Below are 14,506 nucleotides of genomic sequence, written 5' to 3'. Positions count from 1 at the left end.
GACATCCACTGAAGAGCCAGAAGATTCTTCAGTCTAATGAATTATCATGTGATATTTGCTTACAAGGCAAATTAATAATTAAACCATCACTAGTCAAAGTGAGAATTGAATCATCTACATCTTTAGAATGAATTCATGGTGATATATGTGGACCTACAAACCCACCAAGTAGACAATTTAGATATTTTATGATATTAATAATCGCGTCCAACAGATGGTCACATGTGTGCTTATTATCAAGTCGAAATCTTGCATTTACTCTTGCTCAAATAATTAAGTTGAGAGCACAATTTTCTAATTATATAATTAAAACCATTCGTCTTGATGATGCTAGTGAATTTACATCCCAAGTTTTTTATAATTATTGTATGTCAATTGGGATAAGTGTTGAACATCCTGTAGCTCATGTTCATACACAAAATAGTTTAGTAGAATCATTCATAAAACATTTGCAGTTAATTGCTAGGCCATTACTTATGAGTGCTAAGCTTCCGACATCTGTATGGGGGCATGTTATTTTGCATGCAGCATCACTTGTACGCATTAGGCCAGTATCTTATTATAAGTACTCACCATTACAATTAGTTTATGGCCATGAGCAAAATATTTCTCATTTGAGAATTTTTGGATATGCAGTATATGTTTCAATTGCTCCACCATTACATACTTAAGATGGGTTCTTAAAGGATGTTAGAAATATATATTGGATATGATTCCCCATCAATTATTGAATATCTTGAATCCCCGACGAGTGACGTATTTAATGCACGATTTGTTGATCATTATTTTAATGAGACAAATTTTCCTACAATAGGGGGAGGAATTAAGAAGTTGGAAAAAGAAATTACATGGAATGCATCGTTATTGTCTCATTTAGAGAAGATAAAAAAATAATTCATTTACAAATATAGCAAATCAGTTACCATATGCATTTATAAATGCTAAGAAAGTGACTACATCACATATATCAGCTACAAATGTTCCATCGAAAATTGATATCCCAACACAACAAGTTGTTAGTGGATTCCAAAGATAGAAATCCTCAAAAAAGAAAAATAATTAATAGTAAAAGAGACTTGGTTGAGGATGTAAATACCCATAAAAAAAATCATTGACATAACTAGTGAGGAAGGTGAAATACCTAAAGATAATGAGATTTTAATAAACTATGTCATAACAGGAAAAAGATAAAACCAAACTCATGTAGTTATTGACAATATTTTTGTGTATAATGTTGCGTTTCATATTATATTCGAAAATGAGGATCTTGAACCAAAATCTGTTGAAAAACGTTGACATATATAGAAAAGATCGGTTTTAGTGGAAAGAAGAAATCGAGGCAGAATTAAACTCACTTTCAAAAAGTTAGATTTTTAGACCAATAATCTGAACACCAGAAGGTGTCAAATCTGTGGGATACAAATCGGTATTTATGAGAAAAAGAAATGAAAATATGAGGTCACAAGATATAAAGCAAGACGTTGCGCAAGGTTTTTCACAAAGTCTGGTATTGATTATGAGGAGACGTATTCTCCGGTGGTGATGCAATTACATTAAGATATTTAATTGGTCTAACTATGTATGAAAATCTAAACATGCATCTTATGGATGTAGTCACCGCTTATTTTTATAGATTTCTTGATAATGATATTTATATGAGAATCCCATAAGAATTTAAGGTACTTGAAACATATAAATCAAATTCCCAGGAATTGTACTCAATAAAGTTACAGAGATCGCTATATGGATTGAAACAATCAGGATGAATGTGGTACAATTGCCTGAATAGATATTTGTTGAAAGAAGGATATCAAAACAATCCAATATGTCCATGTGTTTTTATAAAGAAATCAAAATCAGGATTTGCTATTATAACTATTTATATGTTGATGATTTAAATATAATTGGAACTCGGCTTTCAAAGGTAATAAAATATCTTAAGAAAGAATTTGAGATGAAAGATCTTGGAAAAACAAAATTTTGTCTGTGTTTACAAATTGAACATTTAGCAGATGAAATATTTGTTCATCAGTCAACTTATACAGGAAAAGTTTTGAAGATATTTTATATAGACAAAGAACATCCATTGAACATTCCAATGGAAGTTCATTCACTAGATGTGAAGAAAGATATATTTTGACCTCAGGATGATAAAGAAAAACTTCTTGGTCTTAAAGTACCATATCTTAGTGCAATTTGGCACTTATGTATCTTACTAATAATACAAGACCAGATATTGCATTTTCAGTAAATTTATTAGCAAGATATAATTCTTCTCCAACAAAAAGACATTGGAACGGAATTAAGCATATACCCCGTTATCTCCGAAGAACGATTGATATGGGTTTGTTTTATTCAAATAAATCAAATTTTGATCTAGTTGGTTATGTAGATTCTGGATATTTATCTGATCCACACAAAACTAGATCTCAAACAGGTTATCTATTCACATGTTGAGGAACTATTGTATCGTGGTGGTCAGTGAAACAAATCAAATAGCCACTTCCTCAAATCATGTCAAAATTCTTGCAATTCATGAAGCTAGTCGAGAATGTGTATGGATAGGATCAATGACTCAGCACATTCGTGAAACATGTGGTTTGTCTTCTAATAAAAATCTTATAACAATATTATACAAAGGCAACACAACATGCATATCCCAAATCAAAGAAGGATATATTAAAGGAGACAGAACAAATCATATTTAACCAACGCTTTTCTATACTCGTGTTGAGGTTGATGCCCTAAATCTAGTGGGTCATGTAGTTTGTAATCGTATTGTACAAACAGTTTGTTTATTAAATAAAATCCGAGGTATTTTATTGGATTAACCCACAAAACTAATAAACAAACATCCAAGATTATCTTCTAAAGCTTAAACATGTATGTAGAGATTGTTAGGGTTGATGCCCTAAATCTCATGGGTTCTATAGTTTATAATTGTATTGTACAAACAATTTATTTATTTGATCAAATCTGAGGTATTTTATTTGACATTTAATAGCATTAACCCACAAAACCAATAAACTAACATCCAAGGTTATCTTCTATAGCTTAAACGTGTATGTAGAGACATATAGGTGGATCATATTTAAGTGATAATCTAAATGGTCTGTAGTATATGGATAAAGTTGGGTACCTTATCTTGGTGTCATTATGAATACGGCCCGTTTTGTAGATGTTACAATTATTGTAAAGTTCTATAAATGATATGATCCCGGTCATTCATGTAGAGACATGTGAACGGGGTGTTATATACAAAAGGGTTTGTATAAGACGGGACTACAAAATAAATAATCTCATTAATAATAAAGACTTGCATTTCACCAGGATGACCATAGTGCAGGGATTAAAGCCCCGTGTAGCGGAAGACAACAGATCTAACTCTAATTTTAATATCAAATAAAATTTTCATTGGAAAACAAACCTAGGCTAAACATACATCTTCAACGAAATAAAGAATGAGAGAATTTATTACCTTGATTTGTCTTGATCAAATTCTCTGACTGAAAAGTGACACTCCCAAAAAGCCTTCACTAGTATTCTCATGGATTTGATGAGATTGGATGGGGGATTTCCTCTTCTTGATCTTGGGATAAGGGAGAATACCGGGAGAAAAAAAATCTCGAAGATGATAATTTTTTTTTTCAATCACTATGTAACATCCCGATTTTTTTTAGGAAAATTTAAGTTAATTATGTTGAGTTTTAGTTTCCTAATCTTTGGAATTTGGAATCAAATTGTTACGGTTGAGGAAGTTTTATTGGTTATATGGATTCTTTGAGTAGAGTTTTAAATTAATTGGAATGGATAATTGAATTATTTGGATAAGAAATTTTGAGTTTTGTGAAGTTTGAAAGGGAAAAAGGGGAAATTGTGATTTTAAAATTTTACCCTCTTTAATTTTGGAATTTGAATCCAAAATTTAAGTAAAGAATTAGGAAAAGATAATTGGTTTATTTGGAAGTTATTAAATCAAGTATCTAAAAAGATTTTAATTTGAATTTAATTTTGAGATTTAGGATTTTTAGAAAGAAGTGAATTAAAGTTGATGAATTTATTTTGAGGTTTATTTAATTAATTAGAGAAGAGGTGAAAGATTTAAGGAAGAAGGAATATATATATATATAAGGCTTTTGGAATTTAAGAAAAGAAAAGAATATATATGGATTTTGGAATTTAAGAAGAAAAGGAAATAGTATTATATATATATATTATTTACACTTTTGTGTGGTGGAGAATTAAAAAGAAAGAAAATAAAAAGAAAAGAAAATACCCATTCTTCTCCCTCTCACGTGACAACACTCCCCCTCCAAGGCTCTTTGGGTTTTGGGGTTTTGACTTTTGAGTTAATCTAACGGTAGGCCATTGTGTTAGAAATTTAGACCGGAGTTTGAAGTCGGGATCACACTATTCAACATTAACAAGATTGAATTAGGAGTTTCTGGTTGGATTTTGACTTGGGTTTTGGAGGTGATTTAAGATTAAATGCTAGTTGGGTAAGAATTTTGTTGGCTTCTAAAATGCTTTTTGTATGGAATCGAGCTTGAAGACTAAAATGAATTGACCAAAATTCAAAAAGATTGGAGAAAGTGGAGAAATCAATCATTTTTATTTTATTTACTTTTATTATTTATTTATTTCATATATTTATATATTATGTTTAATTTATCTTAATATTTATTTATTTTATTATTATATTATATTATATTTATTTTAATATTATATTTTATTGGTATTCATGTTTGTGCTCCTCAAGTTCACAACATGAACAATGGTTTTTTTTTTAATTTCTTAACGTTTTCAAAAAAAACATTTTAAAGTTAGAAACAAAGAAAACTCAATTGCATAACAAACTTATCTATTTTTAAAAAAGAAAATAAAAATAAAAATTCAATTGATTTTCAAATGATGATTTTTAAAAATTAATCTTATAAACACCACTTACACCTATTAATTTTCTTTATTTTGTTGTCTAAATTTTTTTAAATAATGTTATTTTAATAATTATTAACAAAAATAGGGTTGGGTTGAAACTATTGTCAAAAATAGGTTTTTAAATCGTGTATCAGGCACACGATTACCACTTAATCGTGTACTCGTTACACGACTACCTTCAAAGCACGTGAAATGGCAGTGACCTAGTAGACGTAGACTGCCACATGGACAATCATGCAGCGTTGACCAGGTAATCATGGCCAAAGTTCACGATTACCCTAAGTCGTGTACCGGGTACACAACTTAATGGTCCTATAAATCCCACGACCCATTTCTTTTCCTCCCATCCAAAGCTTTTGAACTTTCTTCCTCTCTCACAGCCGCCAGCCTACTCTGCTGTTGTCCACTGATCAATTATCGTCATCTTCGATCTTCTTCCTGCTGCCACTGTGAGCCGATCTACTACTCGCCATCCTTCTTCCTGCCTATCTACCGTCCACCTTAGATAAAGTTTTATTTATTTATTATTTTTTCAATATATAAGTTTGTTCATTAAAAAAAATCGAGATTTCTTCCATAGAGGTACCATTTTATTTTTATTTGGGCTAATTTAAGTGTATGGTTCATAGATAAATTATTTTGTTTTTATTTGAGTATACTCCATAGATCTCAGATTTGGGCTGATTACTTTTTTGTGTAGTTGAATATCATAACTTGGATGGTCGATTTTTTCCAGATTTTTGGGCTTTTTTTTTGGCTATTTTTTGGGGTTGGTTTTTGTAGTTGAATATCTGCTATTTTGTTTTTAGATTGTATCATAACTTTGATTTTTCATTTGAATATGGGCTGATTTAAGAAAATATTTGGAATGTTTGGACTAGTAATCATGTACGTGGTACACGATTTTAAAACCTATTTTTGACAATAGTTTTAACCCAACCATACTTTTAAAATAATTATTAAAATAAAATTATTTTTAAAAAAATAAAAAAAAAAATTGGATTTCTTAAAAAGAATAAACAAACTTTTTGTCGTATTAACATATTTTTTGTCATCTTTAACAGTTGTAAAAATTTGAGTAAATATGTCAATGCGTCCTGAAGATTTAGTCATTGTTGAACCTGGAAATGATAGAGACAATAATATTGATGTTGAACTTGATGAATTATTTGGAAACGATAAAAGTGGGGAACATGATCTTGAGTTGGTAGATATATTCACACAAATAGATTGGAAATTACTAATTCAACATGTGAACGAGTGTCAAGATTGGAGGAAAGTAGTAGATGTGTAGATAATTCTAGTTTAATACCAAAATGAACCCAATCACATGATGATGGGTACCGCTTTAGGTGGATGACAAGCAATGCAGCTAAATGTATGAACGGTGTTTTCAAAGGTGCTAGAATATTACCTATTACTTCTTTGGTTAGGCTAACATTCTATCGCACAATATTGTATTATGAACAGCGAAGACAAGAGATAAGAGAAACACTCGACCGTGGGGCCATGTATACAGAATATGCCATGAGAAAGCTTAAGAGGTGGGGAAAACGAGCATCTGCACACGCAGTGACATCTATTGACAGAGAAACTCAAACTTTTGAAGTACAAACTAGCATAAGTATGATTTCTCCCTATAAAGGCCAACACACACAAGATGTGAGCATGAAAGAAGGAACTTGTTCTTGTAATAAGTGGCAGTCATTCAAGGTTTCATGCTCTCATGTAATTGCAGTTTGTAATTACATGCGTTTGACATACATACCTCTTATTGATTAATGCTACAAATTGTCTCATTTCAAGCGATGTTATGAAGGTTGCTTCTCAATACAACACCCAGATTATTGACCAGAATTTGCATTTACAGAAGTTCGTCCAAATGCGGACTTACTAAGAGAACAGAGTCGCTCAAAAAGTATGTGCATTCATAATGAAATGGATTGGAGATAAGCTAGCCAAAAAGTTCGATGTACAATTTACAAGGGAGAAGGACATAACAAGCGTACTTGTCTACAACATACATTAGGTGCATCATCTCTGGGTTATTGATGACTTTGTTATGTGATCCATTTATGTTTTTTTTATATATATATATTTTATGTAATATAACTTGATTGAATTGGATTTATCTAACTTGATTGGCACCTCATTACTGCTTTATTAGAGCGTTGGAGACTAGAAAATCCCACATTTCACCTACCTTGTGGGAAATGTACAATTACATTGCAAGATGTTGCTATTCTATTTGGGTTATGAGTGGACGGAGAACCTTTGACAAGTTCATTACAATATGATTGGAAAACTGTTTGTGACGAGCTCTTGGACGTTCTACCAGATGATCTGAAAGGCTTAAGATTGAGTATTTCGTGGTTAGCATCCAAATTTCCAGAATTTTCTTCCGATGCCGACATCAACATACATAGGTATGCACGAGCGTACATTATCCAAATTTCCAGAATTTCCTTCCGATGCCGACATCAACATACATAGGTATGCACGAGCGTACATTATGCAGCTTATTAGAGGATTTTTGTTCGCTGACAAGTCGAACACTCTAGTACATCTTATGTTTCTCCCTCTACTGTCTAATTTCAAGCATGCTGGTACATACTCGTAGGGTAGTGCCTGTCTTGCATGGCTTTATAGAGAACTTTCACCGACGCCGCTGATACTACTACAGGTATGGACTTATGATAGATTTAAAATTATAGCACCACAAGTCTAGTTATAGACCCCAGGTCATTGTTCACTCAGAGTCAGGTATTATTTCATTTATATATTTATTCCATTATCATTTTATGTAAGAATATAAATTACTTGTATTTTTTTTATATAATTTTAGATGGAGTGGTGTATTAGTTGCCTTTAAACGGTCAGCAAATATGTTTGTTGCTAGTATATCAAAAAATATTTGGCAGACTGATGCACAATCAGACAATAATTGTATATATAAATGAATATTTAAAACTTTTAAGGTGTATAATTTTTTTTTTTTATTGCTGTCATGAGGGTCAAGACATCTGGTTGACCATCTTATATGCTTCCATATAGTAAAGTGACATCACCCAAATCGCGTGTTGAGACAATTCGGTCTGCGACAAATGGTACCTTCATTATGTTATACACTCCCGACACTACACCAGATTTATTTGAGAGGTGAGCATGACCAAGACTGGCGTCGAATTCATACAAACTATATATCCCATTGGTGTGCACGTCATGATCGTTGTGCACATGGAGAAATAAAAAATGGACTAGCTTTATCATATGACTATTTTTCCTAATACGATTCAATCACGAGGCGATTTATCACACCTGACAGCGCTTACTATTACTGCATGGTAAGATATTTATAATCTTACACTTCCCAAATATATGATATGAATATTATTTAATATTAATTATTTTCATCGTACAAAATAATGTTATCGAAGATGTACAACAATATTCAATACAACACAATTTACTAAAGTTGGGTTCAATGTGTGACCAAACACTAGTTAATGTAGAAAGTATTATTCAAGAAACAAGACGACTCAATGTTGTTGACATTGATCGTAGACGATAATGACAATAAGGCGAAGATAATTTAGAGGCACACAAAGACAACCCCCATGAGGTAAGCGCCAGAGGGATCGTCTTTAAACTTTATGTAAACTTCTATTTTGAAATTAAAGAACTAATTTCTCTTTTTCTAAATAAGACTCTACCATATACATAAGATTTTTTTTTTAATTTGTAGAGATGTACTACTTAGTTAAGTCAAAATTTTGTTTTTAATATGGGTGCAGACTAATTAAGTTTTCATTGTAGATTAAGTATATAATTAAGTTTAGTAATGAAGAAATTTGTTAGTTAAAATTTTTTTTAAAAAAAAGTTAAAATCGAAAAAAAAAAAACAAAGGCAAATCGTGGACCTGGTCCACGAGTATGTCTTTGACCAGTCCTCTGGCGCTAACATGGTGCTGACCTGATGCGATTAAAAGCTAATTGTATACCAGGTACACGATTATCTTTCCTCTAAAAAACTACCTTATTTTTGTTAATACTTTCCATTCCCATCTATTTTTTAAAATTCTTTCCCATCTACCCATTTTTGTCATTAGTTTGAAAAACTACCATATTCTTGAACTTTATTCTGTTGTCTATATTTAAGAAGTGTTTTTTAAAATTCAATCCAAATTTTGAAAATTAAAAGAAAAAGTAGTTTTTCATTTTTTTTTAAGAATTTGATTGAGAATTTAATTGATTAATTAGGAAATATTAAAAGATTAAGAAAAAAATGTCGCCAAGAAATTATGAAAAAGAACTGGTTCTCTAAGGAGAAGTTCCCCAGTGCCTGTTCGGTCGGGCCAATGGTTGTTCTCCACTAACCACAAGGATATAGGGACTCTATATTTCAGCTCGACCAATAGGGAGAGGGGTCGCCCTATTTTCTTTTTTGCATCAATCCTCATCCACTACCTATTAGACCTTTTTTTGGGGTATATAGCTTAGTTGACAGGAATTGATCTATTGAATAGAGAGAACTCCACCTCCAAAGAGGCTTTCTTCGAAATAATCTTGATCAGAAACAACAATTGTCTTTATAAAAGGTTATCAAATGGGATCTTACTTTTGAGAAATTTTTATTTTTACTAGTTGGAACTGCGCGTGTTGTACGTGTTTCATAATATTGAAAATGAAATGTACATGCAGAAGTTAAAATAAGAGTCTTATTTTTTATAATCATTTTTTTTCTTTTATGTGTGATGCTTAAAAAATAGGGATAAAATGTAATCTCTTTTTATTTTTTTTTTACTTGTAATGTTAAATAAAGATAAAATGTGATCTCTTTTTTAAAATTATTTTTATTTTAATTTGAATTAAAGATAAAATTTGGTTTTCTTTTATTCTTTTTTGTTTTACATGTTAAAAAATGATAAGAAGGTATCTACTACTGTTAAAAATGCTACGACCTATGTTATAACAATTCATAAGATAATTATAAAAAATTGTAGAATAGATAAAATAATATTAGAAATTAGTAACCCAATTCGGTGCAAATCACATACGTCTGAGGGGCAGAATGCCCAGGAAAGATAACTTCATTAATATCAACGATAAACAATTATAATATAGTACTTATTTGTAATAGATGCACGATTACAGTGACTCTTGCACAGCTTTATTACTCAATAATAACCTAGGCTCCCCTTAGGTGTGAGACTCTTTTCACGGTGTCTTAGGTTCTCCCTAAGTTATATTATCAGTTAAGCAAATCTTAGGCCTCTCCCTAAGCTCAAGACTTCTTCTCTATAAGACTTGAAATCCCCCCAAGCCGTGAGCCTCCCTTCTCACTCATATTGTATCTTTCTTTCTAAGAGCAAAGTCCCCTTTGTTCGAATGGCTTAGGCTCTCCCTAAGCTTGAGAATATCTTCTTAAAATAACTTCTTGCTCACAATGTGAGAAACACAAAGTAGGCCTTCAATAAAACTCAGCTTTGTCAATGCACTACTCTATTGACTGAATACACACTAAGTTGTTTTCCCAATATGAGTTTTTCACAAAATATAATACGGCCAACCTTTTACAAAAGACAAGGAACCCTTTAAATATGAGCAGTAGAAACACAACAGATAACCCTAACTTCCATAGCAATCAAGAGCTAAAAAAGAAAAAAATATATCGACGGAATAAAATAACAAAGGAAATTAACGATAAGAAAAGTGTTTTGCAGGATCAGCATGTCTTAGACATTCCTCTTCCTGAAACTACCAATACAAGGACACATCTCATAACATCTGACATGCTTAAACAAATATCGTCAACCCGACAAAATCTAACACATGTGATGTTAAAAGAATAGGATAAAATGTGATCTCTAAATGTCAAAAATAGGGGGGAAATGTAATTTTTTTAAAAACATATATATTTTTTCTTTACATATGAGGCTCAAAAATAGGGAGAAAAAGTTTATTTGACGATATTAATCGTCATCTAAAATAGGTAAAAGAAAAAAATCAAAAGTTTTTTTCGTAGTCCTTTCAAGATAGTATAGATTTTGTTTATTTTATTTATATTTTATTTTCGTTAGAATAGTGAGAGTGGATTTTAGAGGAAAAGAAATTGCTAACACTTATTTAACTTTAGGCCTAATCTGACAAATTTAAGAGTTGAGGATAGAATTTGATACAACTAATCAAGTTTAAATAAAAATTGGAATTTTCCCTAAAATAAGGGTACGTACCTTGGTGGGCATGTTGGCCGAAAGCTTTGTTCTTTATATTATTTTGTCTACTCGCCTTATAATAAAAACTATCTAATTTATTTTATATAAACATTCTTCAAACTTGCTTTAAAAAATTGTTCTTAAAACTTATTCAGATTCTTAAAACTAATAATCATATTTGAAAACTCGTTTTTATTATGTATAATTTAAAATATGCTATTCAAAAGTAAAAATCATATATATATATATGGTGACACAAATTTAAAATTTAAAATTTAAAATTTATCATCCAATAGGTTCTAATATTTATTTTCTCTTAACTTCTAGCTTTCCCAACCAAAATTGACTAATACAACTTTTAGTCAATACTCAAAATCCAAGAGCCAAAGTTAGATATACATCTAAAATATTTATTTGCATATAGATATAAATATGTATTCGTTTATTATATTAGTTTTGTAAATTAAATAAACAAAATTATATATGGAAAAAATAATGTGAACATTAGAATATATATATATATATATATATATATATAATGCTTCCACCAATAAATTTCTCATGTTTTATATAAACATGTGGAAGAGTAGATGAACAATATTATAATATGTATTATATTATTTACTTCTTAGTGCTCTTTTTGTTAACAGTATAAAAATGAATAAATAAACAAGTCGAAGTTGATGAGCAGTCAAATGCCTTTGTATATTTTAAGTGATATTAGTTGATTTGGATTGACTAATTGTTAACATCAATTAATTAATGAAAATATTATTTAATGTCATTATGGGAAAACCAAGGATGATCTAGTAAGAGAGGACTATTCTAATTAATGATTCACCCAAAGAATTAATTAATAAGCTCTATAATATTCTATTAATAATCTATTTGGACCGCCATCCTTTCTCCATTAAAGCTGATAATTAATAGTAACACATCATCATAATCTATGCTTTTAAATACAAATCAACGCAACCATATATTACATATAGTTTATACTCTCTACTCTAAGTATCAATAAATAAACTTAAGTTACAAGTACACAATTCTTAGACTTTTAAATTTGTCTTTTTTGAAAATTTCTAAAAGGATTTTTAATCTTCCCAAAATTCTATATAAAATTGAATCAACATTTACATATAATGTATTGTATTTGTAGATCTGGTTAACTTTAAACATAAACCCTTAAACAATAAATTTTAACACAAGGTGAAAAATCTCTTTTTTCTTTTAATAATTTGATTTTTTTAAAAAAAAAAAAATTAGGTGTATCTAACACTATACTCATCTTTGTACATCTCACTAAATTGTCTAATCATAATTTGACACGTAATAAATTCTTCTTAAATCACTATTTATTTATTTATTTTTACTACCAAATGCTACTTATATTCATCATTTAATGAATTAAATGATATATTAATTTATCATTACTTTATTTTATGAATTCTTAATGATACTATCGTGATAAACAAGAAAATTGAGTTGGTGTGGAGAATTCTACATACTATAATATTACTGAAAATTTTCACGATGAGTAAAAGTAGATGCATCTCAATGAGTTTTTTTTTTTTTTTTTTTTTTTTTTCTGTCATGTGGCTACCAACTAACAGACAAGTATTGTTCTAGAGAAATAAAAAAGAAAAGAAAAGAAATTATACATTAATTAATATATTTGTATTGATGCGCTAAGGATAATGTTTGGATTGGTACAAGATTAGGATGAAAAATATTAATGAAGTAAGGCAAAAATTAATTGAGACCAAGTTGAAGATCCAAAGATTTACAAGAAGGGGAAGAAGAAGAAGAGGAGGAGTGGAAAACGACAGGATTAGGGGATCCGGACGACATGTCGGCCGGTGTCAAAGTGAAGAACGAGCGTCGTGGTTGAGGTAAAAAGGAAAGAGAAGAATCAAAATGGATGAATTCGGCGTCGTTTTGGTTGAAACTAATTTGGGAAGAAGAATCATCAGAGAAAAAACAAGGAGGAGAAGAAGGATAATGATAAAGAAAATTATTAGTAGTAGTTTGAAAATTAGAAGGTTGAAGATAATAACTAAGAGTAGCTTTTCTTGCTTGAAGTTGCATCTTCTTCTTCTTCAATCTTTCTTTCTTGTGAGCATTTTGATGGCCTCCCAAAGCTTGAGAATTTGTAAACTCTTTGAAACAATATTGACACTCAAATTTTGGTTGTTTAACAAGAATGGCTTCTTGTTGTTGTTGTTGTTGCTGCTGTTGTTGTTGTTCAAAACACACTGTTGTTGTTGAAGAATTTACACTTTCATGATCTCCTTCACCAATATTATTACAAGACTGATCTTTGAAGCAATAAGAATTGTTTGATGGGTTGAGCTCAATTCCAAAAAGTTTTACTTTTTTTTCCATGCAAGAACCTCTTGAAAATAACCCACTTTCCCTTTCTTCAAAATTACAACTCAATGAGTCCTTTCCCATCATGGTGAAGAGAGGAAGAAAAAAGATGGAATTTTTTTCTTTTTTAATGAATTTGAAGAATTGAAGGGATTTGGAGAGATTGGTGTTTGTTTTATACTGAAATTTGGAAATGGTTTACAACAAAATGCAATAATAAAAATAGTGTGTGACATGTCAAAAAAGAATAATAGTTTCTTATTATTTAAATTTTAATAATCATCATGAAACGGCAACGGCAAGCCAAGAGGTCAATAAAATAAGTCTTTAAATGAAAGGGGATAAAGAAAAGTCAGAGCATAGAAGAAGTCTCTCGTCTTTTTTTGTTTCTTTTTTCTTTCTCTCTTTCATGCAATATTTTTGTGTTCAAATAACTTTTGAATATAGTATTAGATATACATGGAACCTTCCTCATCATAGGGAGATTTAGTGTTTTTTTTTTTTTTTTTTTTGAAAAATTTCAATTTACACCTCAATTTTTTGAGGTTTTATTAATTAAACCTGAAGCAATAATTGTATGAATTTAAATCTTGAACTTCTATAAATGTATCTATTTAACATTCTCTTTATCCTCCTTCGAATTTAATTCAAAAAATATCATACGAAATATATAATTGTTTCGATTAAGTTTCTAAATTGCTATAAGTGAATTGATGTAGACTATTTATTAAGATTACATTTGAAAATTGTTTGTGGATTCAATTCTTATACATTTGTAGACTTTTCCAGATGTACCCAATTAAAAGTTGTCATTGTTAATATATTTTTTAAAAATATATATTAAAAAAGTAAGAAAATGAGAGCATGGACTTAGGTGCAGTCTAGATAATTAGAATTGATGTTTAGACAACTTTCAAAGAAAAAATCTTAATTGATTTGTTTATGAAGTTTTAAGCGATAAATTGATAAAATTATAAGTCTCA

General features: G+C 30.0%; 1 protein-coding gene across 1 annotated transcript; it reads right to left on the bottom strand.

Moving 5' to 3' along the window:
* Positions 1-12,808: 12,808 nt before the first annotated feature.
* On the bottom strand, positions 12,809-13,711 carry ZFP5 (zinc finger protein 5). Its single transcript, XM_039037136.2, has one exon. It carries the CDS (start codon positions 13,608-13,610, stop codon positions 12,906-12,908), a length of 705 nt encoding a protein of 234 aa, XP_038893064.1. The 5' UTR covers positions 13,611-13,711; the 3' UTR covers positions 12,809-12,905.
* Between the last annotated feature and the right edge of the window lie 795 nt (positions 13,712-14,506).

This window comes from Benincasa hispida, chromosome 7 (genome assembly GCF_027475165.1).
Source record: "Benincasa hispida cultivar pf3 chromosome 7, pf3_genome.v1.1, whole genome shotgun sequence".
NCBI classification, from domain to species: domain Eukaryota; kingdom Viridiplantae; phylum Streptophyta; class Magnoliopsida; order Cucurbitales; family Cucurbitaceae; genus Benincasa; species Benincasa hispida.
Note: the sequence above shows the minus strand (reverse complement) of the source record. Positions and strands in the feature narration are given on the sequence as shown.

What these genes read in the sequence shown, in the direction of transcription:
- ZFP5 (XM_039037136.2), bottom strand. Translation starts at nt 13,610, where the DNA reads ATGATGGGAAAGGACTCATTGAGTTGTAATTTTGAAGAAAGGGAAAGT.